We start from the raw sequence: 27929 nt of genomic DNA on the forward strand, positions 1-27929 counted from the left end.
AAAACAAAAGATTGCTTTGTTATCACATCTACTAGCTCATTTCATTTGTTCGATATGACTAAAACCAAAAATTTCGAACCGCAGTTTCTCTGCTCTGAGAATTTTCAAAAGAACTTTTTCTCTACACTAAAAAAATTATTATTTGTTTATGGAATCACGGCTCAAAAAACTCTAACTCGAGATATCACTCAAGCTATTTTGACAGTTTTTTTTAAATTTTGTATTTTTGAAATAGTTTTCTCAAGTCAGTGCCATGGGATCATTCTTTAGTAATAGGAGAGCAACCGGCTACAAATTTTGAGCTGATTACTTAGCAAAATATGGAAAAATTATGTGCTACGTATGTTTTGTTCTGAATTTTGACTACTTCAAAGAAAGCTCGAAGACGCTCAAGCCGGGTATCATATCAAAACGCTATTGGTCGTGAATCGAATTCCTTAAACAATTTCAAAACATTGCCACTAAAAAATAAATTATGATAAATTATAATAAAATGTGATTTTTTTTAGTTCATCAGAGTAAATGACACCATTTTTATAAATAATTCGATGAGAGACTAAAGTCTCAATTTTATTCTATTTGAAGCGATAGCTAAAGAAAGTTTGAAAACGTTCTCGCTTTTAGTTTTTCATTTTAATTTACTCTTTCTTCCTGAAAAAAAACAAAATAAGGAAAAAAAAAGAAAAAACGGAGAGCTTGCAAAAAGCTTTCCTGTTTTAGTCTAAATTAGGTGTATTACTACAGTTTTTTTAAGATGAAATCAGAACAAAATCCAAGGAGGTAAAAATAAGCTATTAGTTTTCATAATTGGAGTAAGGGTGCTGGCAGAGATTTGGATAGCTGCTGACATATGTGATCTTACTCAAAAGAAATCAAAGAAACGGGTTGTTGATGAGCAAATTAATAAATGACTCCCTTAAATGTTTTTTTTATTATCTCACAAAAGAGTAAAAACTGCTAAAAGTAGTCTTTCAAGGCTGCGTAATAATTTAAAACGCAAATCGTTTGAAATTAATTTTTTTTTGTAATTTATGGACAAGTTGGTTTCAATTGAATTATACTGCTAATTTGAATCAATGAAAGTTTCCTCAGTAGCGAAATAAACCTTGCTTTAATTTGGTGCTTGGGTAATCAACTGATTTTTTTTAATTTTTGAAACCATCATACGGTTGAGAAATGTTTCTAAAAAACTGTAAAAAGCTTATTGTTTTTTTGAATTCGAATTTTTTCTTTTTTTTTGTTCTTACCAAAAACAAACTTTCAAACCTTGGGTGATAGCTGAGGCACTCAGAATTTCGCTTTGAAACCAGCAGTTTATTAAAATGTTTACCATGAATTTGGGCTAAAGTAGATTTTTTTATAACCTTTTGCAGCTACAGCAGATTGGAAAGTTGAAACATGACAGTTTTGGTAGGAGTTAACATTACAAAAGTAGAAAAACTGCCGACAAAAGCGTTTTTTTTTCTTCTAATGTACATTGATTTGGGCTTGTATTATTGACAACATGAAATAAAGCCAAAAGCAATTACTTGCGATAAACATACGGTATACCAGTTTTCTCTCGCTTAACCTTTTCTTACTTACTATGAAGAAGAAAAAATATCTTTTTTCGGGTAAAACATTGTGCTTCTTTTATTTTGAAAAATTCAGAACAACTATAATCAGAGCTTTAAACTATTGTTACAACAATGATCTGCGCCCATTCCGCATCTGCGCCCAACAACTCGCTACAAAGACAACTCGCAATCATAGAGAAATTGCAAAAAAAAAGTTAACTGGCAATACTCACGGCCGCAGTCGCGCCAACGTGCTGTGAGCTCGCCAGCATAGGGCAGGTCAACCGGCGACCTTAAACCAAAACTCTTGAGCTTAAATTAATTTTCCGGCAATGCGCCTTGTTACAAAATTTGAACTTTTCAATCTTTACAGCAGATCTACATATAGCTACCAGCTGACCTATTAAGAAGCTCAGTTCAACGCCTTTTTTACCAGACAATTACCCCAACAATTCTACTACATTTGAACGTTGACTATTGCTGCAATTTGTTTCAAATTTTCCACGTTAACATTCTTTTGATCTGAAAGTTTTGCCCTAATTGCATAAAGCAACTATTTGTGTCACATCCTGCAGCTGATACCTCGCAAAATATTTTCATAAACTTTTGAAGTACATTTTGAGACCCGTTCGGAGTTTCGTTTACTTTTGTCGCTTCGCGCTTTTTATCTTTTGTACTGAATATAATTTTATAATAGTCATAAATCATATTCCATAACTAACTTTTACAAAACACACCGTTTTTAGAAAGATTTGATTAAGTTGATCTCAAAAATGAACCGTTTTACAAATGTTTAGGATTTTGTAAGACCTAGAAAATAAAAGTAACAAAACTGCTCTTTTCTGCATTGAGATTTTCTGCAATAAACATCCCCCCACACGCAAAATATTTTCATAAACTTTTGAAGTACATTTTGAGACCCGTTCGGAGTTTCGTTTACTTTTGTCGCTTCGCGCTTTTTATCTTTTGTACTGAATATAATTTTATAATAGTCATAAATCATATTCCATAACTAACTTTTACAAAACACACCGTTTTTAGAAAGATTTGTTTAAGTTGATCTCAAAAATGAACCGTTTTACAAATGTTTAGGATTTTGTAAGACCTAGAAAATAAAAGTAACAAAACTGCTCTTTTCTGCATTGAGATTTTCTGCAATAAACATCCCCCCACACGCCATATTAAATACAAAGTGATAAATTTCGCTTCTATTTACAAATCAATTGTAGCATATAAGCTTCCTTGAACCAATTTGGAACCATTTCTAAAAAGGATTAAGACTCCGCTTACGCGTTAATAGTGCGAAATATATCGCGCGTTACGGACAAAATGGCAATATTTAAACCCCATAACTTTACGAAAAACGATCACAGGTGAAAAAATTTTCCAAACAAGCTTAGGACAACAATACTTTTTGAATGACATAAGAAAATCCGTCAAAAAAGGCTAATTAAAAAGTCGAAATTTGTCCGAAGAAAAAAACCCACCCCGCGCACAAATATTCCGTTACTTTCGTTACGAAAGTCGGAACAATTATAGGTAGGATCAATATTGGACTAAGTAGTTGCACGAGCCTATTCGATCGAAAATAGATAGTGCGACAAAAAGACGGTGTATTGTATCTAGAATTACTCCAAATAGGACCCATCTCAAAATGTACTAAATTCGTTCAGAAGGAAAGATATCAAAGCCTTCATCGTTTGAAGTGTAACCGATATTAAAGATAGCTTAAGCTTACTCTCTTTTCACAGCGGTTTATAGATCTTTGATAATTTACGAATATCGGTTAACATATAAATCAAGTTGCATTATTGATTAAACATAAAATTTACCAACGTGCACGTTTAACAGGTAAATCAGATTCAATTTTTCACTTAGCTCTTAATAACATTGAATAACACACAAAAATGTTCACCAACTTCAACTCTTGGATCAAGAAAACTAAGACAGGCGCAGCCGACAAATCGCTGCTGCAACTCTTCGATTCAGTGAAAAATCGGCAAAACAAGACCTCCAGAGATTACATAACACGTTACCAAGGATCGCATTCGGACTGGAAACCAGAAAACTTTTCAATTGGTCAACGAGGTTTGTTACATCATGCTTGCGGAACCGGAAACCTCTCGGTTGTCAAAACCTTGACAGATGAGTTTAATTTTCCGATCGGTGACAATGCTGATTTTGAACTAGAGGACTTGGAGATGAAAAATGTCACGCCTCTTTATGTTGCGACAGCAATGGGATATCTAAGCGTGGTTGCCCATCTTATTAAAAATGGAGCGGAAATCAACTGTTCGACAAATTTGAACGTCGGAGAAACGGCACTCATTTCGGCGTGCAAAACTGGGAACCTAGACATGGTACAATTTCTCATCGAATCTGGGGCTTCAATTGATCTTGCCAAAAAAGGAAATGTTTCTCCCTTAATGGTTGCCTGTGAAAATGAGCATGCGGATGTCGTGAAACTATTGGTCGAATACGGAGCCGACTTCCATAGTTTCTATGACGTAAAAGAATATTCGGCTGCATATTATTGCGTAACCAACAAATCGAGCGATGTAATCGACTTCCTGCTGAAACAAAACCCGGAAATTTTATGCTACAAAACGGAGTCAGGCGAGAATTTATTGAATTATGCAGCCATGAACGGTTCGGATTGCGTAATTGATTATATCATGCAAAATTACGTAGCCGAGTCCGAACAGTCCAAGTTTGTTACAGGAGCAGATAAGATCGAATTTCTCGATCTTGTTGCTTGTTCCAAACTTCTGAAGAAGACTTTTTCCGAAGAAGCACTAGCTCTTCTAAAACGGGCTTCGGAGCTAAGAGTGAATCTAGAAATTCCCAAAACGATCGAAACGCCTCTTTTCGAATTTGGAGAACAAAGCGAGTTCGAAAACATCTCTGAAATGGAAAAAGCTTTCCAAGATTTGAATCACGATTTTGTTCAACTACAAGTTTTTCTAATGCTGAAACGGATTCTAGGACTGAATAACAAATTCACAATTCATGCCTTGCGAAACTATCTGCGTCATGTTAATGATAGCTCAAGGTTCTCCGATATCTATATCTATGCAATTGACATTCTGATTCCAGAAATCAACAATACGACATGCTCGTATGTAAAAGATCTAGTGGACGACCATGCAACCTTTTGCGGTACTGTTAAAAAATTCACAATCAACGAAATTTTGACATCTCTGAACGCCTGTCGAGATTTAGTCAAATTTTACGTGTACCAAACAGAAAACAGCTATGGTGAAATGAATATAACGGAAAAAAGTTTCGAAGCGCTTCTTACTTCTGTGTGTCGTTTCGTACTGGCGTTCTTGAGCAGCGATCAGTGTAATCAAGATATTCAAAGCGTTCCGATAGTTGTCGAAGAAATATTCAGTCTCTTAAAAACGGCCGAGCCTTTCCGAGAGTCTTTGTTGCGCCTTATTTTGGATCCATCAAGCTACAAAGTCCGAATGGGAAAACGAATAGCCGATTACCCAAGTCAAACTGCGATCCAATTGGTCGTGAATGCCTCGAAAACAGACTCACATGAAGCTGCTCTCAAGCAGTTTTCGGACAGTTTCGAAAAATTGTGCACTTCTAAGCAAAGAGCGGCTATATACAAAATACTGGGCGGGGAACCAGCTGCATTAGTAGGAAATCACGAGGAATGAAGCAGAACAATAATGAACAAAAAACTTTTCACAACTACTTCCAGAAAATTTTTAACAGCGCCAACTATTAAAAATATAAACACAAATTAAATTCTAATAATGAGAAAAAAATGCAATAATCTCGGAACTTGACTAGTTATAAAAAAATTGTAATAAAGCCGTAAAAATAAAAAAATACACGGAGGCGAAGCAAAGTTTCGCACCCCCTGCGATACAACACAAACATAGCATGACAAACTAGCAGCTAAAAATTGAGACGAAAGTCGAAAATAAGGTTTAAAAACGTCGAGAAAAGCTAGATCTACCAACGTTTCCATATCTTTACCTTGAATAAAGTTCATTGAAAAATATGACAAATAAGAAAATTGAAAGTTACAATTTGCATCAAAACAAAGCGGTATTAAAACCGACAATTTTTGCGCACACACCCGTTGAGCCAAAAAATAAAAAAATGTTTTCATAGAAACTTCAAAGATATAAAACAGAAGACTCACCCGGACTTGTTTAGCTCATCTGCTTAGCTCATTCAACGATGCAAAAATTTGTTTAGCTCATCTAACAATGCAATATGGTGCCACTAAGCCGATTAAGTATGAAACAAAAAAATTAAGAGGCACTTAGCATAGTGTTAAGGCGTTCACTTTGTTCTTCGTCAGATCGTGTAATCGATCCCCTGCCATAGCAAAGATATTTAGTGATGACCAGCGCTCAATTGACTTCTAGCTTCAGGTCTACCTCAGCCTTTGCCAATTTCGGATGCAAAATTGGAACACGTAAACGTTCTAGACGCAAAAAAAACGACCTTAAGTCGCATAAAAAGAGCTTCGCTTAACAAATAAACTCGGTCTGGAATGTAGAGAAATAAGAGAAACGGACTTGGACAGGCTGGATAGCTTTTCATAGGTCCTCTGCGAATCGTAAAAACAACAATAATGCTTAAAAAATACATTAAGCCTAGCGAACAAAAAACGCAAACAAAATGAAAATAAACCGAACCTGAGTTGGTAAATTTAAATTAAACATAAAACACAAATATGGATTCGAATGGATTTGTAATTCAAGCGAGCTTATAAAAAGTCTGTTATGTGAAGAAAAATTGACACAGAGGCAAAGTTGCACTACGCATACACAATCAAAAACATGACCGATAACGCTACTGGGGAAAAACTGAATTTCTGAAGTGACGCACGCTAATTATGACGCATTAGCAGTACCAGTCAATTTGAAAAAAAATTACCAACTAACATGCCTCGATTTATAGAGTAGTGTATGAAGCAGTAATAACATGAAAAAATGTAACAAAAATAAAACGACTTTTTTTTTTAATTTGAGATTTTTTGTGAAAATCATCCCGCCACACGCCATATTAAGTACAAAGTGATAAATTTCGCTCCTAGCAACAAATCAATTATGTCAAATAAGCTTGCCTTAAGCTCAGGTTAACAATACTTTTTGAATGATATAAAAAATTTCGTCAAAAATGGCTAGTTAAAAAGTCGAAATTTGTCTGAAGAAAAAAAAAACACCCGAGCACAAATATTCCGTTAATTTTGTTACGAAAGTCGGAACAATAATAGTCTGTTTTAATATCCCTGACATTGGCTATACTTTACAGCTAGTTATTGATCAAAATGAACACTTTTTTATCGCAACAATATTTTCGACTTGGCTTGGAAAAAAAGATAATCATACTATAACACAAGCTTTGCTTGCGTAAATAAACGGCACAAGAATTTTTTTTATTGAAAATGAATCAAAAAATAAAACTAAAAGTCCGCATAAAAAATGGAATCTCAATTGCCTCCATCAATGAGTTTTCGAAAATGACATTCAGGAATGTAGAAGAAAGCTGAACCAAACTAAACCAGAAAAACAAACAAACGGACGAGACCAAAAAAGCAGTGAATTTCTAGCTTCAACAAAGAGGTCCCGGCCGGACTAGAATCACAAGCCTATAAATCGAATCGCTGAGTGGTTGATTGATTTTGGATATAACATGAAGCAAGGTGAAACTTCTGCGAAATCTTGTGAATAAAGTTGTTTAAGGGGGAAAATTCTAGTACCCGATTGCAACACCTAGCTTATGGCAAGGGTAATAATCCAGCAAACTACACACAACTTGAACTGGGATCTTGTTAACTATCCCCCTTGTATAGTTTTTTAGTACCTTGTTTTTACAGCACAAAAAATGAACTATAAAGCAGTCAACTACTTATTGACCTCAAAAAACTTACATTATTGACCTCAAACACTTCCGCACCTTCCTAACTCGGTTCGAAACCCCCCGCTAAAATCCTTTTTGTTTTTTAAGTAAAACTCATCAATTTAGTTCATAAAACGGCTTTGGCCAACCTTGATTGACAGGTTTTTGTCTCACAAAACCGTGTTTTACTAAAATTGTGGACTTGATCACACGCTTAAAATTGGTGTTGATTCAACGTGTCTTTTTTATGATTGAAAAACATGAACATAAAAAAATTATGCTGTTTTGAGCCTAATAAAAAGCCAATTCTGCCAAAAACTATTCGATTGTCCGTTTTTTCAAAATACAGTTTAAAGCATCTGAAGTATTTCATCAGCACATTTTTAGTGCTAGTAACCGGGAAATTCCTGCACGTCCTTTAGAAGAGATTGGTATATCGGCATATGATGTACGCGGTTGGGCCATTTTCTAGAAACATTTGGAGCAATTTGGCAGAATTCAAGCAGCACTTATCAAAATTGAAGCAGTTTGACAAAGTTAAAGCAGTAATTGGAGGCAAACATTGCTTGGCTGTGTAGTAATAGCATCTCAGCCAGTCACATTGGAGACCGCGCGTCAATTCCCCACTGAAGAGCCACTAAATATCACTTTTAAGCAGTAATCGAAGAATTTGCAGCTTAGTCAACGGATATCGAGTGAGGGGTAAGAACACTGGAGTGTCACTGTGACCAGTGCTTCGACAGAGGATGGAATGCACAAATAGCGGCGAGCAGCGCAAGTGACCAGATGCTCAGAAATTGAGTATCGGCTGATTGTCTCAAAACGCTAAAAACCGTAAGAAAAACCCAACCCACTTTTTCTATCTTGTCGAAAAAGTCGAGAAATTAGACAATGAATTTGAAACTCAAAGCTTGAAATTTATTTCATTTCTAGAACTTTGTTGCTGATTTATGAGTGCTAAATATTGAGGCTGTTTATAAAGACTAAAGTGCACAATGGCAAAACACGGCAACGGGTACTAGACACTTTTTTCGATAAAATACCCTAACTCAAAAAGCAAGTGACTCAAATGTTTGCTGAAAAGGATTGGCCAAAAACTTGGACCCCTATATAATAGCAAGTGTTATGACTTTTTGTAAGATTTTGGGCCTATATTTTGAAACAAATTTGTTACCCCCAAAAAACGTCAAAAATCAATTAAAAAATGAGCTGAAAATGGACTTTTTTTTAGAAAAAGTAACGCCCTCGAACGGAACGCTTGAAAACTTCAGTCTGACCTATATCAATTATAGAAAAAAACGGTCATAAAAATTAGATTAAGCTCCAGTGACCTCAGAGTCGTTAAAAGGACTTCGAATTAATTTATACAACGCCCCTTAAGATAAGTAGAAGAAATTCTTGAAATATATAAATCCGCAGCGTCCGTTATTTGGTGTAAAACCAAGAGTGATTTTTATTTTCGTTGAAATTTCTGTGTATCACGCGCTAAAAAAGTTACCCGCGTCACTCGCTGATTAATTTGCTGATACTTATCTAACCATAACTAAACTAGGTTTTAATCCAAACGCTGTCGGCCTCCGTAGGGCTGTACAACACTATTATAAGTTTTAAGTTACTTTTATACAATCACTCGAACATCGTGATTTGGCACGGCGTCATTATTAATTCAGTTAGAAGGCATCGCTGCAATAACTTAAAGTGTTTGTCCGAAGATAAATTTGCAGCCACCGTGAAAAATTACCGAGGTAAAATTAGTGCCATTGTGAACTGTCAACGCACGGGAACTGAGGAAATACTTGAGAAAGTAAATAACTCAGGTATTCTAACCACCAGTATAGTCAATTATTTGATATCAAAACGTAAAGCTAAGGACAAGCGGTTACGACAAAAGTACTTACCTTTACACCAGCCCGATAAATTAGAAGTAAAACATTCCCGATCCTTCGCGGGTACGGCAAGAGCTAAGGGGGGGGGGGGGGGGAGAAAATGCATAAAAAGCAACGCGCGATTTTCAAGCAATAAACTCATTTTGGTCAAATTGCAGAAGCATCTAGCGGAAACATATAGGTGTTTAGCTGGGCAGTTTGGTCTTGTAAAGGTCGTATTGATTGTTGCATTCGTGTTACAGTGCGTTCATGTCTTTTTGTTTTTTTTTGCATTGAATTAAGATTTAAACTGTCCCTCTCTTGAAATGAAAAGTGTATTTATAAGTTTGCTATAATGAACCAGGATTTAAACTGCAAGGTACAGAAGCTTTTTGAGTCTCGGCGTAAATTGGGAATTAAGCTCTTCAATATTCATAAATACATTCAAAAAGCCATAGAATATAAAAAAAACGTAAGGTTATTCTTGAAAACTGCATCAAAAATGCGAATAATTTCCTGAACAAGGCTTTTCTTTAATGAATGATCAGATTAGTCAAATGGTCGAAAAAGCTACTAATAGAGATAAGATTTGTGATAAATTGGAACAGTGGCTTGACCTGATGACGAAACGACACGATGAAGTAAGACAGAAAGCTAAGAATGATATACGATCTGAGAAACAAGCAAGCTCCGTTTTATGGCGAGCGGGGAAAGGGCTTCATTGAAAATTTCCGAAAAAGCTTAAGGTTGACATCGATCTAGGGTAACAGATCAGAGTAAACGAGTCTCAATCACTTCCAGGCAACGGAAAAAGAATTAACGTAGCTATGTTGAGAACAGAAGAAGTCGAGGGAGAAGACTCCGACTATGGTGTCTTGCTTCATAGTCTTGGCGTCATTGTTGCCAAGCAGAAAAACGCACAGAAACTTTGGTGAAAAATGCGCCAAACTTGAATATAGCATTTACCGTAACCGAACCGACCGCATACACTTCTGGATTAGATACAGTTCAGTATTACGCCCTGGTGGATGTCGTTCCTGCATGTAACGCCCAATTAGGTGGTTTGTCTTCAACATTGATGCATGAGATCTTGGCAAGCTCTCATAGAGAAACAGCAGAAAAACGCACAGAAACTTTGGTGGAAAATGCGCCAAACTTGAATATAGCATTTACCGTAACCGAACCGACCGCATACACTTCTGGATTAGATCCAGTTCAGTATTACGACCTGGTGGATGTCGTTCCTGCATGTAACGCCCAATTAGGTGGTTTGTCTTCAACAATGATGCATGGGGCTTGAGGCATGCCAATTACTCCTAAATCCCGTACGCAGATTGCTGCCGGCCCTAATACTCAGCAGAAATTCGGCGAAAATGGGTCAAATAAAAATAAAAATGAGATATAACCCCATCGGTTTTTGGTTGCAAACCAGTGGATTAATGTTTATCCCACCATGTCTGTTAAATTCGAAAAATTTCCGTCAACGTATTTGAATTTACTTCCTCCTACTGGATATTTTTCGACAGCGTCCCCTGCAGGTCATCCCACTTAATTCAACCAGTTCTATAAACCGAACCTGCAACTGCAGTTTGTAGCCCGTTAACGATGAATGAAACATCGCACGTATTTAAGGCGGTATCACCAGTTGCCCCATCAAAATCTGTTACATTCCCGTACAATAGCTGTGGGTCAATTTACAATTTCACTCCGCCACGTTAGTACCTTTGCTATAATCCAGTAAGCGACACACAATTTGAACTGGGATCTTGTTCGCTATCTCCCCTCGCATTTTCCTATAGTGCCTTGGAACGAATCCACCATCCCATATTTAGAAGGTTTGAATAGTTAAGCTTATCTGAGTTTTGTACCTTGTAACAAATATCCCCTTGGAAAGGGGATGGGAGTAGTTAAAGTTAACAAGATCCCTTCCACTGTATCTAGTATGAAGTGCATTTGAGTTATAGCCCTTGAAAAACACCGTCATGGTTTGAATTGGTTTTCAAACAGGTAAAAACGCGTCGATAGATCGTACGAGTGACGCTTCATGGAATACATGTCATACAGTAGAACCCCTAATAAATTCGCTCAATTTATATTACTGATTGCAAAATTTCTTGCAAAATTATCGCCTATTTCAGCATATTTGCTAACGAATAGGCATTAACAAAATGTTTTCTGTTCGTACTTAAATGATTAAGCGTCTCAGTTTAAGAACTTTCTGTAGTATGAGTTTGTTAAAAGGCCTCGTGTTACTTCAACTTTTTGATCGGTCTAGAAAAAGGCAACCCATATCTCCAGTATAGTTTATTGTTCCGACAATTGAAAATGGGAAGAACTTTGTATTTGGATGTGTTTTGGTTTTTTTTCCGTTTGTGTTCCAGGCAAAATAACTTGCCACAAACAATCATCAGAAAAAGCTGATTGAAATATCAAATTGAAGTTTTTTCAGTAGTGATTCGAACGAAAATCAAAAAAATCCAAAAAGTATTCCGTGTTGAGAATGTTTTTTTTAGCTTTTGTGTCAAAAGCAAGAAAGGCGAGCGAGTGAGTCTTATGAGTTTAAATCACAGCGCCCATTTTTCGACAGCGCCTCCTGCAGGTCATCATATTTACTTCAACCAGTTCTATAGACCGCAACGCCGACTCCTGCAGTTTGTACCCCGATAACGATGAATGAAACATCGCACGTATTTAAGGCGACAGCACCAGTTGCCCCTCCAAAATCATGTATGAAAAAATGCGATTCCATACCTACAGAAAATTGCATTAACATTGATTAGTGATTTTTTAAATTTGGAAATTGTTTGATAAGCATTTTTCCGTGATCCAAAAAAAGGATTTTGCATTTGTTATCTTCAATTTTTTGTAGTACTTGAGTCGCAACAAGTGTGTATGGTAAGCATTTTTACATACATAAAAATTGAATGAGTAGCATTCTTGGTCAATCCGGGTTCTAGGTTTTGTTCAGATCTTACCATAAACTTGCTTAGCTCAAGTTTACATGATCTTCTCTTTACTTTCGAGCAAAGTCTGCTTTCAGATGTTTTATTAGCCACCGGTCCTGCTCAGTGCAGGACTAACCTCGGGGGAGGGAGATGAAATGTGCCTAGGCGACGCGTGCCTAAGAGTCAGGTTGTGTGACGTGAGCCTAAACCACTCGGCCACGGCTGCTCTACTTTCAGATGGTAATATTCGCTCATGCTAATTTGTTCATGCTTTCACAGAGTTAAATGAAAAGCCATTTTACCAGACTTCTAGGTTCAAACTCCTAGGTACTTCCGCAATTCGTTTTTTCACCATTCGAAAGATGCTTAAAGTGCAAAAATCATACATCTTATAGACACGCTAATTAAGTTTGATTATCGGTTATTCTACTCTTTCCTTTTTTGCAAATCAGTACCTTCCTTTCAACTTAAAAGCAAAAACGCACATAATATTTTAGTTTCTTTGTATTGCACAGTATCAAAAGCACAGCTTCTTACATTGCAGCAACTTAAAAGCCCAACAGTTACAAAATCCAAATCAAATCAGATCCAAATCAATCATAGACATGCATAATTATAGTAATCTTAGCCGCATATCAGTAATCATTTCAAAAGGTAGAAGTCATTTTCAATTTTGACACATTTGTTTACTTTAACTAGCAGTTCAAATACAGAACTTTCGACAATTCATGGATTAGTTATATTCCGCCGCAAATCATCTACTTGGTTCCTTTGTAGTCCTATTTTTTTAGAACTCTTCACCGTCTTCCTCTCCACCCTCTTCGACCGAATCCACTCCGACTTCTTCGTAGTCCTTCTCCAGAGCAGCCAGATCCTCCCTGGCCTCAGAAAACTCCCCTTCCTCCATTCCCTCACCGACGTACCAGTGGACGAACGCTCTCTTCGCATACATCAGGTCAAACTTGTGGTCCAGTCGAGCCCACGCCTCGGCGATGGCGGTGGTGTTGCTCAACATGCAAACCGCTCTCTGCACCTTGGCCAAGTCACCTCCGGGAACAACAGTCGGGGGCTGGTAGTTGATGCCAACCTTGAATCCAGTAGGACACCAGTCGACAAACTGGATGGACCTCTTAGTCTTGATTGTCGCAATCGCGGCATTGACGTCCTTCGGCACAACATCTCCTCGGAAGAGCAGACAGCAAGCCATGTACTTTCCGTGCCGAGGGTCGCATTTTACCATCTGGTTCGCTGGTTCGAAGCAAGAGTTGGTTATCTCAGATACCGTCAATTGCTCGTGGTAAGCCTTCTCAGCTGAGATCACAGGGGCATACGTTGCCAATGGAAAGTGGATTCGAGGGTAGGGCACCAGGTTCGTCTGAAACTCGGTCAAGTCGACGTTCAAAGCACCGTCAAATCTGAGCGAAGCGGTAATCGAAGAGACAATTTGGCCAATCAATCGGTTCAAGTTGGTGTACGTAGGTCGGTCTACGTCCAAGTTTCTTCGGCAAATATCGTAGATGGCCTCGTTGTCAACCATGAACGCGCAGTCGGAGTGTTCCAGAGTAGTATGCGTTGTCAAAATTGAGTTATAGGGTTCTACGACAGCAGATGCGATCTGAGGGGCTGGATAAACCGCGAACTCCAGCTTAGACTTCTTTCCGTAATCCACTGATAAACGTTCCATCAGCAGGGAAGTGAACCCAGATCCCGTACCTCCTCCGAACGAGTGGAAGACGAGAAAGCCTTGAAGCCCAGTGCAGTTGTCAGCAAGCTTTCGTAGTCGGTCTAGAACGATATCAATCATCTCTTTGCCGACAGTGTAGTGACCTCTCGCATAGTTGTTAGCCGCATCCTCTTTTCCAGTAATCAATTGCTCTGGATGAAACAGTTGCCTGTAGGTTCCAGTCCGAACCTCGTCAACAACTGTTGGTTCCAAGTCCACAAAAACAGCTCTTGGGACATGTTTCCCAGCACCTGTCTCGCTGAAAAAGGTGTTGAAGGAATCATCGCCTCCTCCGACTGTCTTGTCGCTTGGCATCTGTCCATCTGGTTGGATTCCGTGTTCCAGACAGTACAACTCCCAACAAGCATTTCCCATTTGAACTCCAGCTTGGCCGACATGGATAGAGATACATTCACGCATGATGAAGGTTGGTTAAAGAAAGAACAGGTTGATGACAAAGATAGATTAGTTGGTAGAAAGAAAGTCTGCACGACTCTGACAGAAAGATCTGAAAAACAGAACAAAAAATTTGTGACTCTGATGATAAAAAAACACAATAAAAGCTATTTAAGGGACTAAAGATACTATAAATTTGGGCTTAGAGTTAATCTGCTTTCTGCTTTGATGAATAATGCAGTCCAAACTTCAACAATGAAAACTGTCGACTACCGCTCACTCAGAAGACAAAATTTAATTAAAAAGATTTCATTCAGCTTACAATTGACCGGTTTAATTTAATTTCATCTTTCAGACGACCTTCAGATACTTGATTAGAAGTGCTTTCATCAAAAAAAAGAACAGTTTTGAAATACTTCCCTGAATAGGTCAATTTTGATGTACTGTCGAAGATGAACATTTCTGGAAAGAGGCAAACTGACTGAATTTTACAGAATTTATAGAACTTGAAATTATCCTAAACTATATATGAAAAGGTAATCCTTTAAACTAACTTATCCACTCAAAACTATTTAACTTTTTGAGCAACCAAAGTAAAAATTCAATAAAAGCATTAAGGGCTGATTGGGGCAAAAATGTCAATTTACAAGTCTGACATAGCTAAACAAAAAAATACGACTGAAAAAAGGGTAAAACATAGCATAGCGAAAGGAACATGAATACGAACATTAGTATCTCTCGATTACTAAAAATTAACCCACTTAACATTAGCTAACATACTCGGCTACCGGAGAGCGCTCTTTTTGGATACATTAACTCGCTTAAAACACTGCAATAGTTTTTGCGGGGTTTAGGAACTTAGACGACAGGAAATTAGACGATCAGAAAATAACGGAAGACAATAACTTGCGTGCAAATTGCGTGAAACTTATTTACACACTTGAATTATCTTTTGGCTAAGAAAATATTGGGTGTCCAATTTAGACAATTTGCATGCAACTTGCGTGAATTTTGTGTACAGACTTGAATTAACTTTTGTCTGAGTAAATCCTGGTTGTCCGTAAATTTCGTTTCTTTACGGTCGTCTAATTTGCTTGTCGTCTAATTTCCTAGGCCCCAGTTTTTGCACCCGTACAGAGTTATTAAATTCGCTCGTCATTAAATTACTGGCACATTTCCTCCCTCGAATTGTACATTAGGAAAGCGGCGGTCAATTAACTGTGTAATAAGTTACGTGCGAAACATGTGAAGACGAAATGTGAAAATATTAGGGGCGCAATGCGTGAGGAGTGAAATGTGCCTTTAGATTTAAGACGGGCAAAATGCCACTAGATTTAAGAGGGGCGAAACGTGGGATATTCAAGAAAACTAGTCATTAATTTTAAAATGTGTCTGATAAATATTACTTACGATGTTTACAGAAATACTGATATTTCCCAGCTCAAACTAAAAAAAAAAAGCAAATTAATGAAACAGTCAGACAAGATGCCAAAATAAAGAACAAAAAACTGTTTTTAATATTGATAAGACAAATCATTAGCTTCAAGAAAATAATTTGCTTGGCAATCTAACATTTATTGCTTCCAAGAGGTCTGAAAAAGCCGTACATTGCAATCGTGGCTTTTTTAAAATATGAAATCAAATCGAATATTTATATTCAACTTAACTCATTAGGATCTACTTAACAATTGCCCCCCCCCCCTTGGTATCTACTTAAGAATTGCCACCCCTATTAATGAAAGCAGTAAATTAGCACTGAGCTTTCTATTGAGAATTAGAATTTTGCTGCATTCTGATTGGTCGAAAATGCGTTATTTTAATCTACTTTACAATTGCCCCCCTTTCTTAAAAGGGGGAGGCAATTATTAAGTAGATCCAATCATTATTGCACAAGTCATCTTATTTCGAGTCCGCATTCCCTTTCATAATTAATAGCATAAAACGATGAAAAATTTCAACTTGAAATCGGTTTTAGTCAAGATAATTTGGAATCAAAAACTGGATATGAATTAGCCTGCTACAGAGTTAAATATCTGAGAAATTATTTGAACCTTTATTTTAACAGGAACCAAACAAGATTCAACGGCTCACTTTTTTTTCTAAGTAACCAAAAAATGTATCAAGCTGTTTCATAAAAGTAAAGATAAAATTGGATTATTTAACAATTGATTAAACTCAAAAAATATATAACTATTGCAGGTTACTTAAGCAGACAAAATGGAATCGCGAGAATCTTTTATGCTCGGAACTTATGTCATAAAATTGACTCAGTTCGAGAAAACTGGGTCAATAGGTAATTTTATTACTCCGCTGGGAAATAAAAATAAAATTGTTTTCAAGCTATATGCGCTACACAAATGCATAAAACATAGCTTAACATTTGAAGAGCGCCAGCTTGGGCGGACACTGAAGGCTATCCAGCCTGTTCAAAGTGCCGCGAAATCTAAGAAATTAAATTCACTTTCGAAACTGAAAGGCTTTCAGCTCTTATCGCGCCATCTCTGCTTTCAAAAATGAAGAGCGGAATTGCCTTTTTTTTAGCAAATTACTTTGAGCTGAAGAGAAGTCAAAAGTCAAACTGTAAAAGATCAAAATTGAACGCGACTTTTATCCTGAAAAAAATGTAACTACTTAACAATCACCCCTCTCTTTAGGACCTATGGAAGAACCGCAGCCCCCCCCCCCCCTCTGGGGGCCACGTTTCAATTTTGCATTTCAATAATTTGTACTACATCTGTTTTCAGTATTTTTTTTTGAAAATGAATGCAGTAATTTTACTTGCCACATTTAATTTTCTATCACGATTACGATTCTTTTATGTTATTAAAAATTCAGCTTTGGAAAATGCAAACGACGGGGATTGTTACGTAGATCCAAAAACATCGACGCGACTTAAACAACTGTTTTCACCACGTTCATTGAAAGTTAAAAATGAAAAGATGGTTTAGAAACAATTGAATTAAAATAGATTTCTACAAACAACCTGACAACTAACAAGAGTCTACCTAGATATCAGAATACAATTTATAGATGTCTTTTATTACACAAGGGATAACACACGTTCAAATCCAATCATAAGTAAACGCATCTGTCTGCAGTCGACGCCAAAAATTGTAATTTTCATATGGTTGTAACTAATTGCAATTTGCAAACTTATTGGAATTGTTTTAATTATCCCTTGTACAAACTCGAAAACACTTAATTCCCACCCCTTACTAATTAAATTAACTAGAAAACAGAAATTTACAAATTAGGACACCTTAACATGTGAACTGAATTTCACCAACAGCTCCTGAAATTCATCTGCAACTTGCCTCGTTATATTCTGGCTTTCATCTGAAGATTTACTGTCCGACGAAAAAGACAGTTTGCTAATTAGAGTTTCAATATGCAACTCTTCTAAGGAGGAGGAATTAGTTGACCTTGGTTCATTATTTCCACGTGAAGGAGCTGCACTTAGATCATGCACTCTCGATACTTGAGAATTACTGGAATTTTGAATTTGTTCACTTCGATGGATGAACTCTCGAATCATTGTAATAATGTGCATCAATTCGTCACGCAAATACTCACAAGCAACTTGGCATTGCTGCAAATGGGTAAGTCTGTTTTGGGCTATATTTAGAGCGTTGTTGCCCTTCGAGTCACATAAATTAGGGTTCGCTCCTTTCTTCAGCAGCAGTGTGATTGTAGGAATATTTCTGGATAGGCAAGCTAGCATTAGAGGTGTATTGAGGTTAACATCTTTGCAGTTGGGGTTAGCACCATGGCTGAGGAGAAATGACACTATTGTATTGTTGCCTTTCACACAAGCTAAATGTAAGGCCGTTCTCTGCTTTTCATCACAGTTGTCTACATGCACACCTTCGTTTATCAGGTCCTGAATACCTGAAGAAAAAAAAGACTTAAGATTTCAGCTTCACAAACACTTTATTATACCAGAACTTTGATTGGAGAACGACTATAAATCATGTTATATAACTTGATTAAAGCCATAAACTAAATTTTCATAATTACATTTTCCTAACAGTACCTGGGATTTAGCGCATTTCGAGAAATGGTATCAATTTGAGAAAAAGGACTTTCGCAAAGGGACGTTTATCTATCTTGAAGTCTGATTAACCCACCTCATCCACTAGAATAAGCGATAGCGCTTGGGGTTAAATTAGAAACAAGAACAGAAGATTGCTGTACAAGCAGTACATAAGAACATGTCACAGTTAGCAGAAGCAGCAATGTAAAATTGAACAAATTCAAGAAATTTATCAAAAACGGATTAAGGTGCCTACGACTAGCGAGTTTTCGGACCCAAATTTAATTAAAAAAACTAATTTTAACCCGATCAAAAGCAAAATTATCGAAATCAAATGGAACATTTCCTTCCGCATTGGTTTCCTATTTCTTTTTACTCAATCGAGGTTGATTCACTAATCCACCAATTGTGAGAAATGTTCAATTAAGAGACATATTTTGAAATCCTAACTTTTGTTTTTTTTTGTTTCTGTTTATGATGTGCTTAATTGTTATAAACCTTGATGATTAAAAAATGTATTATTATGCTAACTTGCGGCAGCATTTTGAGACCGTAAAGGGGCACGTTTGCTGTCCTCTCGGGATTAAATTAAAAATAATTCTGTGTAAATACATGTTGAATTTACTTTAACTCGTGAGAAATAAATTCCTTCTTTCTTTCATAGTGTTCCAACGGCAAATATAGTTGCAACTATTCAAACCTTGCGGGTTTTTCCATTCTTGACAATTGACAGGCGATTCAATACTTCTTTACGCAAATTGACTCAGAACTGCAAGATCTATATTTTACACAGAGGCGAGCGGAGCTTCGCACCTTTTGCAAAACAAGAACATATGCCAAAATATAGCACTTGTAAGCTTGCTCACATGCTCAAAATTAGACAAAAAATCACCAAGAAAACTTTTTCAAAATTTTTTATGTCGTTCGAATCAAGACTGAAAGGGCTTTAATATAATTTATTACTCAACCCAGTCCAATTATTATTTGTTGTACCTGATTTTGCGAGGAAAACAAAAAAGGACTGCTCGCTTGCTTTAATCGCTCGAAGTAAGACAAAAAATTTCAAGCCGGTTTTTCTCGACACGGGGATAAATTTTTGGAAATTTATAAATGTGGTTCAAATCATGACCAAAAGGGCTTTAATATGAAACATCACTCAATCCTGTTTGATGATTATTTATGGTAGCTGATTTTGCGTGGAAAACAAAAAGGAAAAAAAATAAAACACACCCGAATACAAAATTCTTCCCCATTTTCAATGATCGGAACAACAATATTCAAAAGTTACTTTTCATTACTTCATACCGATCATTAATTTCTTCTGAATAGAGAATAAATCGAAAACCAAAAAAGTGAAAAATCTTAAATCGTGAACGAAAATTAGTTGAATCAAATATCAATAATTTCATCAATTTTCTTGGATCCTAATCACCAGCGGATTTAGGGGGCGGGGAATGTACCCCTTCAGGGATTCGACCCTTTGCCGACTCAAAGGGTACCCCCTTTGCACTACCTTGAGATATCCAATTTTCGCTGACGGATCGTAAATTTTTCTAAAAGCTACTAAATATACTAATTTTGAGTTGGAGCGCGCGCCAAAAAATGCAATTTTTTGGTCAAATTTTTTCAACAAGTGCCTAAAAACGCCTTTTTTGGCCTGTTTTTTCAAAAAAAATTTCGTCCCCGCATTCGAACCCAATTAGCTGTTAACCTATATGTGAACCAAAAAGAATACATCTGAAAACTCCGAATCGGTAAGGCTTGCTAATCGGAAGTGTAATTATCTCAACTGACCCCCTAACATAATCTTTCTTATTTTGAAAACCAGATTGCGGGACAAAAAACAGGTAAAATGAGCCCAACCATTAATTGAATATAAACAAATTCTGGATACTATTTAATGTCTACATTACCTTTGCCCCTGTTGATTTTAGCACCTTATTTCGCACGTTTCGCTCTCAACATTTTGCATAAACACCTTTAAGAAAGAACACGAGGGCGATACGTCTTAGATGTGAACCGTGTCACTTCTCCTTTCAAAATTAATTTAAGACTGCAGGCAGGTTGTCAAGAAATTGTTTTTCTATTTCTTTTTCTAATTGTTCTATGAATGTTTTACAAAAAAACAACCAGAACTTTTCCAAAAGTTTTTTCTCAAGTGATATATTTTCAAATTATTGATCAAATCTACGTTATTTAACAGAACAATTTTATTACCACATGGAGTCTACAGTAATTTGTTTTAAAAAAAATGAAAATTCGCTCAAACAGTATCGAGAGAAGTATACATTAAGTTGTCCAGGCTAGAAATATTTAACAATCAATGACTGTTATGAAATATTTAAAACATCATTTGATTAAACACACGTCAAATAACACAAATATTTTTTAAAAAAATTAAAACTATGTAAAAAATCTCAATTTGTACAACTGACTACCTGCTATGTCTTCGTTCTGTACAGCTTTGCGTAGAAGACGTCCTTTGTAGTCTTGACACCAAATGTGAGCTGCTTTGAGTCCTTCTAGCCTACCCACTCGGAACTTTTTCTTCGCTTGCTTGCCATGATCTAAACGCAAACACAACAGTTCAACAGGATCGTTTCAGATTGATGAAAGAAAGGAAAGTGCTTAATATAGTCAAACAAGAAAAATCTGTGGAATAATTCAGCCTCTTTTCAATAATGGATGTTATTTCCGCTTTGATTGATTTTTCGAGCAGAAATTGACAGAACACTTTTTAAATCACAGTAGTTATTGCGTGTGTAACATGCAGATTGCAACAGTTGACTTAGACCCAATTCGAGACCGGATTCAAACACAACAACGCATTTGGAATCGCCGCAGGAAACTCAAGATTCCAGGATACATTGAGTTCAATAACCAATCACACAGCACGCAACGTACAAAAATCAAACAGAAGCCATCAGGACAATACTTCAGGACAAAACGCAAGAAACACATGCTTCGCACCTAATTGCACATTCTAACTATAAAAAAACGATACGGCAAAAAACCTGGACAACATCACGCAGAACTTCGGACACATAGACCAAAAAAATAGCATTGCAAGCTACCACACAGGAAAAGAGAGCCACCAAGTCCAAAGAAAACAGAAAACTTCCAAAAAAAACCACAATTAAAATCTTCGAAATGTTGTCTGGAACAATTTTCTAGTTAAAAAACATATGAAGAAATATATTCGCCTGCGTTTAATGAAAATTCAAAATCATGTATCAAGCGAAAATAAAATTGTTGCATGAAAACCTTAGAACTAAAAAATGTATTCAGAGATTTCGAACGTTTTGTACGATCCGGAGTGAAGCTTACAAAATAGGGTTCCTGCGAACAAACCAGTATTAGCTTAGATAGACGATGAAAAATAGGCCCAAACCATCTGGGCCGAAACATTTTAAAGCGAAAAATAAAATAAAATAAAATATACGAAGTCAAGGCTAGTAGAATTACCAATAGCAGGAGTAAATGGAAACATAAAAAACAACAACAATGATAACTGCATACGGCAAAAACATCCTTAGATGTGACAACTAAGCCGACCGAAAATAAGCGGACAAATTATAAGCCGACAATTTGAAACGGAATATTTCTCGCTTGAAAAAACACCAGTCCTGGTCAAGTTTGAACCAAGGACCTTCGCCGTCACAGGCGTATTCGTTACCTCTAAAATAAGAGTGCCGCAGACGCTTGAGAAATTTGAATTCATTATGAGCTAAGATACCAAGTGATTCTGTTAAACATGTTGTTCACCCAAAAACCATTAACCAACAACAACTTTTAGCAAGATCAGCAGACGCATGAAATTTCAGCAACAACTAACAGCAGCAGCAACATATCAACCCATAAAAACTATAAGCAAGATCAGTAGACACATCAGCATCAACAAACAACCAGCATCAACAATATGAACCCACGACGAAATCAGCATAGCGGACAAATCTCTGAGACAGTCACAACCGATATCAGCAGAACTATTTTTAAGAACCGCCCGCATCTAAGTTTTATGTTTAGGAATCACACAACCCCTTGTTTATTTTTTTAAGTTTACAACTGCAAAATGAGACCGGCTATAATGTGGCAATTGCAACGGTTGATTTAGAAGCAAGCTGTTTACATGCAAAGCTGGAAAATCCGCCTAATTAATTGGAATAACATGAACTAAAAAAGAAAAATAAAAAAAAACTGAAATAACTATAACGTGCAAAATAATTCAAAACACTCAAATTTTAGAAAAGGTATAAGTCGTACATAGTCTAAAAGTCCAATACCATTCATATTCTACAGCTTGCTTGCCTTATGTCAATTTTGGAGAACCGATGGTTTGTTTTGATTGGTTCCGTAAGAACTTCAGAAAACACCGGTTTTTGCTTGCCAGTGATTTATTTTTGCAGCTTCATATTTTCAAAACAAGGTCCGTGAAAAACCTTGTTATCGATTCTACAAAATCGGTTATGATACACAGCTCCTCAGAAGTTCACCTCACTAGCTGTAAGACTTGATTCAACACGAGGAACATGACAGATAATAAAAGTTCCAGATCTCAATTGCTGTTTTTAATAAATGATCATGCAGTATATTATCCTGAATAGATTAAAAAAGTTCAGCAAAAAAGAATACTTGATTGCTGTGCAAGAAGCACGGACTAATCCGACATTTTTTTCAAAAACAGATTTTTTTTAAAATTGCCAAATTTTTATTCAAAATTTATTCCTTAAAATGAAGTGATGAACTTTTAATACTGAAAGTTATTTTTGTTTTGAACTACACGAGTGTGAGGTATTAATATCTAAATTTATGTAGAAAAACAGTGGAGTTAAATTGGGAAATCGTCAAAATTCGTAGCTGATTTTGACACAGAGGCGATGCTTCGCTTCACAAACACTATCGAGACACGACAAAAAGCAGCTCTGCAATAGGAAAAATTAGAAATAAGCCTCGAATTAGTGAAAATTCGGCTACGTCTGAGATTCAAACCTGCGATCAAGAGATTTAGTCTCACACACTAACAACTCAGCCACGGACGCTTAATAGCTACCAAATACTAGCCAAAAATAAAGCAGAGAACAGATGCTATGCAATTTTCAATGCTACAGTGAAATTTCAAATAAGCGAACACTTTTAATAAACACTTTTATTTGCGATTTAGGTTAGAAAAAAAAGAAGGTTCGTAATAATGCACTACGCTGATCGCTATCTGTAAAAATGAAACACCATCCGAATACTAAGTGCATTCCCGCTACCTGGTCGGATGGGTCAAAAAGGGCAAAAGCATTAAAATGAACAGCGTCACTAATTATCTTTCTTCATATCAACCGTGCTGTAAAAGGATGTACAAATAAAAACTAACTATTTTGGTAGTCCATCCCAATCTGCGCTTGATGTTGAGGATAGCTTCCGAACTCGGGAATATCTGCACAAGGCGATGACGGAAACACGCAAGAAGGCATTTCTTTGATGGTCAGTTGAGCTAGCAGAGGAGAACATATGTCTGCCGATTCACCAGTGCCGCAGAAGTCTAGAAAGAGGAAAAGCAGAGGTAAGTTAGATGGATCCACCTCATTCAACCAGACGCCTTTTGTATACACCAATGGACAAAATTGAACAAAAACTCAGATTTTTACTCTCCAAAAAGTCTCATTTCAAAAAAATTTTGAAAATGTTTGTCGAATTTTAGCAAAAACTTCAATCGACCGAGAGCAAAGGATCTAAACTACTCTCTCTAAAAATCTCAATATTTCTCAATGGAAAATTTTTACGTCAAATTTTATCAAATATTTCGATCGACCGAGAGCAAAGGATCTAAACTACTCTCTCTCCTCTCTCTGAAAGTCTCAATACTTGATTTGCACTTACCAGTTTATTCGGGGTCTGAAAATGCCAGTTGTCACTATTGTAATAGGTTTTCTATGGGAGTGAACATTTTTTTGAATCAACGAGTAGAAAAAATTGATTATGCGATGTTCAGTGTAACAACTTTCTTCAAATTGGTGGTCTGATAGCTTCACAGCGTTGAATAAAACCATTATAAGGGGGTAAAAACTGGCATTTTCAGACCCGGCATAAACAGGAGAGGGCTTCAAATCAAAATTTGAGACTTTCAGAGAGGGCAGTTCAGATCATAATTATCGGGGGGCGTTCAACAGTGCCGAAGTAGAACAGTGCCGAAAATGAAAAAGTGTTCAACAGTGCCGAAAATTGATGATTTTCGGCACTGTTGAACAATAAAATTATTTTCGGCACTCTTGTACTTCGGCACTGCTGTGCTGCCCTTAGATGGGCGTTCAACAGTGCCGAAGTACAAGAGTGCCGAAAATAAAATTATAGTTCAACAGTGCCGAAAATCATCAGTTTTCGGCACTGTTGTACTGCCCCAATTATCGATACTAAAATTTTGCTAAGCTACTAAGTAAAAAATGTCCAAAATTGGAGTCTTATGCATTAAACGGCCCAAATTCACTATTGCTACGTCTTGATCTGAAATTATTGTGGTGAATCTGATTGGCTTTTTATCCAGTCAAATCCACAACCTGGTCCGATATTTCAATCATTTTAAAAATTTCAAGCAGACAAAAGTATTCGACAAAATGACCATACATATGGATCTTTTGTTCCGTTTAAGAATACTTCACTGTACTTCCTTGTCTGGGCAAAGTTTCACGTGAGATTAATTTGATCATTTGACGTATTTCCACATTTTCGGTACCTTCGGCTAATCTCCTAGAAATGTCAATTGAAAAGCCGCGTTGCTTGAAATTGATTCGCTAAAACTAGCCAATCAGATTCAATTGCAGAAATTTCAGCTCAAGATATAAAAATATTTACTTTGGACCATTTAGTGCATAATAACCTAACGCTCCTTTAAAAAAAGCATTTTTACATTAAAAACCTAAATTTGCGTTTAATTTGGCCCAATGTTGTACCTTTTTCAAAATTACACAACGAAGAGTGAGAGATGCAATCCAAAAATTCGTCATTGAAATGCTGCATTTTACGTTCGAGGTACGAAAAAAAATCACATAGGAATTTGAAAAATGATACAGTGCTGATTTAAATTATCCAGACAAAACGAACATTTGAAACTTGGGTTGAGGTACGACAAAAAGAGAAGATAATAAAGCTTGCTTAGAATTTCAACAGAACTATTATGGTGCAATTCAATTTCAAAATTCACAACCAATATTTTACCCAAGAATGGATCATTTTGGCTCTTTTAGCTTTCAACAATTACGCTGAAAGTCCCACATTAATTGACGAACAATTGGGTTCAAAAGAATCCTCTTATACATCTCAACAAAGCTCTTTACGAGCAAAATCTCCGAACGTTTTGTACGGATTTTTGGAAAATTTATCCTTCTAGCACTTCGTTGGGCTGTATAAGAGGCTTCTCTCGATATTAGTTCGGTATGTGGTAGTTTCAGCGCCTCTTGATTAACTAAACATATTTAAAAAAGTCACAAGCACCCAATTTTGGGGTAAAATTTTGGTTGCCAATTTCGAAAAGTGAACTGCATCATAATAATTCTAATGAAATTATAAGCAACTTTTGCTCTCTTCATTTTTTGTCTAATTTTATCCCCAATTTGAGAAAAAAGTGTTTAAATTAGTTTGGTCTGGTTAATTTAAATCAGCACTGTAGCATAATCTATTTTTTGGTGGTAGTCCAACAAGCCGAAGGGTCAACAAGCCAAAAACTAATATTGTGCAGCATAACAACAGAATGTCATTGTTGTTATGCAATTGTTACGTAATTCTGATGCAATTTCCACTCCAAGTTATGGCGGTTTGTTGATTATCAGCGTATGTTTCAAACTAAGCATATAAAAAAACTTGGCAGTTGGTAACGAATTTGCTCTTTAAGATTGGATTACACAGACAGACACTTGTGGAGAGGTAAAGAGTACCTAGAAAGAGTCGGTCGGAAGGAATGAATGGGTTCCTAATCGACTGCTGCTGCACTCCTGATGTGGACGCACTAGGCTGTGGTGTCTGTGCATCAGAAGTGGAAGCTGTCATCTCTAATTAGTTAATTAACCAGTCTAGTCCGATTCTGTTGAAACAGCGGCGCTAAATTGCTATTGATCATCTATAGTCCGATTTGTCATTTTTGAAGTCATCTGAAATAAAATTTAATTCAAAGCAAAAAAGCGCCGGGAACACAAAAAATAATGAGGCCAAGAAAAAATTTGTAGATTAGAACATTTTTTTTTTTCAATTTAATTTCACAATAAAAATGCTACTAGAATTCACCAGTTGAAAAAGCAAAACTTTTATTTTTACTTTTCAGGCATTTTTGTAGCGCTACTTGTTATAGTTTAGTTGGGCCAACGAACCATTTTTGTACTCAACTCTTAATTGAACTCTACTTAACTTTCCGACAAGGTTTCAAGGTGTGAAAAGAAATGGCGTAAATAAAAATTTGTTCTAAACTATCATAATAAAATCTCAAACAATTTGTGCCATTGGCTTGCAAAAGAAGACAGTAGTACATATACAATAACAGCAGTTCCTTTAAATCAACAATTGAAGAAACAAACAAATAAACAAAAACTGAACAAAAACTGAATAAATCCTCTGAAATTTTATCGTTTTTGGGTTAAGGCGGAGACCGTATAATTTATAGTCTGCACATATTAGGTAAGGGTGTAATTGCAAATTGATTAAGATTCGTACCGAATTATTACTACTGGTTTATTTAATTATCAGTAATATCAGTATATTTGAACACAATTTATAAGGAACGAAATAATTTTATAGGCTTTATACTACTTCATCTACTACACAGGTGTACTAAGTTTAAATAGAATAAAAATAAAAACATCAAATATGGATAACCGCTTTTGACTAAAACTTAAACCATTCATTTCCTTTTAATATCTTCTTTCGACCATTCATCGTCAAGTCAGAGGTTAAAGAGCAGTACAACTACTACAAATCAAATATCATCAGATGAATATGAACAGTACTAAAACGGCAAATAATTCAATGTTACCCTCGGTCTCCTAGATTAATCTTAATATTTCCTTTCAAATTTTCACTTTTACTTTTGCACAAATTAAATACTTGTTTTGAACTCAACAGAAGGCAGAAATAAAGTTTTGATTTATAAATCAGTTTTTTTATTTAACAGTTCACATATTACATCAGAAGTTTCACTCAAAAATCAGAGCTTATTTTTCACTTCTCGAAATTACGGTTTATTTTCGTGAATTTGCTGAAAAATGAATGTAGGCTGGGCTGGTAAGGTTCCGCTGTGTATAATCACTGGAATGGGTAGTAAAGACTGCTGTTGCAACATTGCATTACTAGTAGTCGGCTGTTGTTGCATTGCAAACTGGCCTGCAGGGGTAACCGCGCAACTTCCATTGGGTAATAAGACTGCACCCGAGCAAGGCAATTGACCAGGATGACCTGCTGGAGTTGCCAACACTTGTTCTGTTAACTGTTGATGCGCAGGATGGAACCGCGTAACAATCGAGTTAGCATCCGGTAACCCAGTTCTCGGAGTTCCGTCATTTGGAATAG

At 36.4% G+C, this 27929-nt stretch overlaps 3 protein-coding genes across 3 annotated transcripts; 1 reads left to right on the forward strand and 2 right to left on the reverse strand.

The window, feature by feature from the left end:
• The first annotated feature begins 3338 nt into the window (after window positions 1-3338).
• LOC134839173 (protein fem-1 homolog B-like) lies at window positions 3339-5400 on the forward strand. Its single transcript, XM_063854634.1, has one exon. It carries the CDS (start codon window positions 3464-3466, stop codon window positions 5225-5227), a length of 1764 nt encoding a protein of 587 aa, XP_063710704.1. The 5' UTR covers window positions 3339-3463; the 3' UTR covers window positions 5228-5400.
• A 7326-nt stretch (window positions 5401-12726) lies between these two features.
• Window positions 12727-14629, reverse strand: LOC134840509 (tubulin alpha chain-like). The gene has a single exon (XM_063856357.1). The coding sequence runs from the start codon at window positions 14381-14383 to the stop codon at window positions 13028-13030; it is 1356 nt and encodes a 451-aa protein (XP_063712427.1). The 5' UTR covers window positions 14384-14629; the 3' UTR covers window positions 12727-13027.
• Window positions 14630-17492: 2863 nt separating this feature from the next.
• Window positions 17493-26517, reverse strand: LOC134839907 (ankyrin repeat domain-containing protein 27-like). The gene is made up of 4 exons (XM_063855535.1): window positions 26309-26517; window positions 23755-23922; window positions 20831-20959; window positions 17493-18247 (listed from the first exon to the last, which is right to left on the reverse strand). The coding sequence occupies exons 1-4, from the start codon at window positions 26418-26420 to the stop codon at window positions 17610-17612; spliced, it is 1047 nt and encodes a 348-aa protein (XP_063711605.1). The 5' UTR covers window positions 26421-26517; the 3' UTR covers window positions 17493-17609.
• Window positions 26518-27929: the final 1412 nt, after the last annotated feature.

This window comes from Symsagittifera roscoffensis, chromosome 2, assembly GCF_963678635.1.
Source record: "Symsagittifera roscoffensis chromosome 2, txSymRosc1.1, whole genome shotgun sequence".
NCBI classification, from domain to species: domain Eukaryota; kingdom Metazoa; phylum Xenacoelomorpha; order Acoela; family Convolutidae; genus Symsagittifera; species Symsagittifera roscoffensis.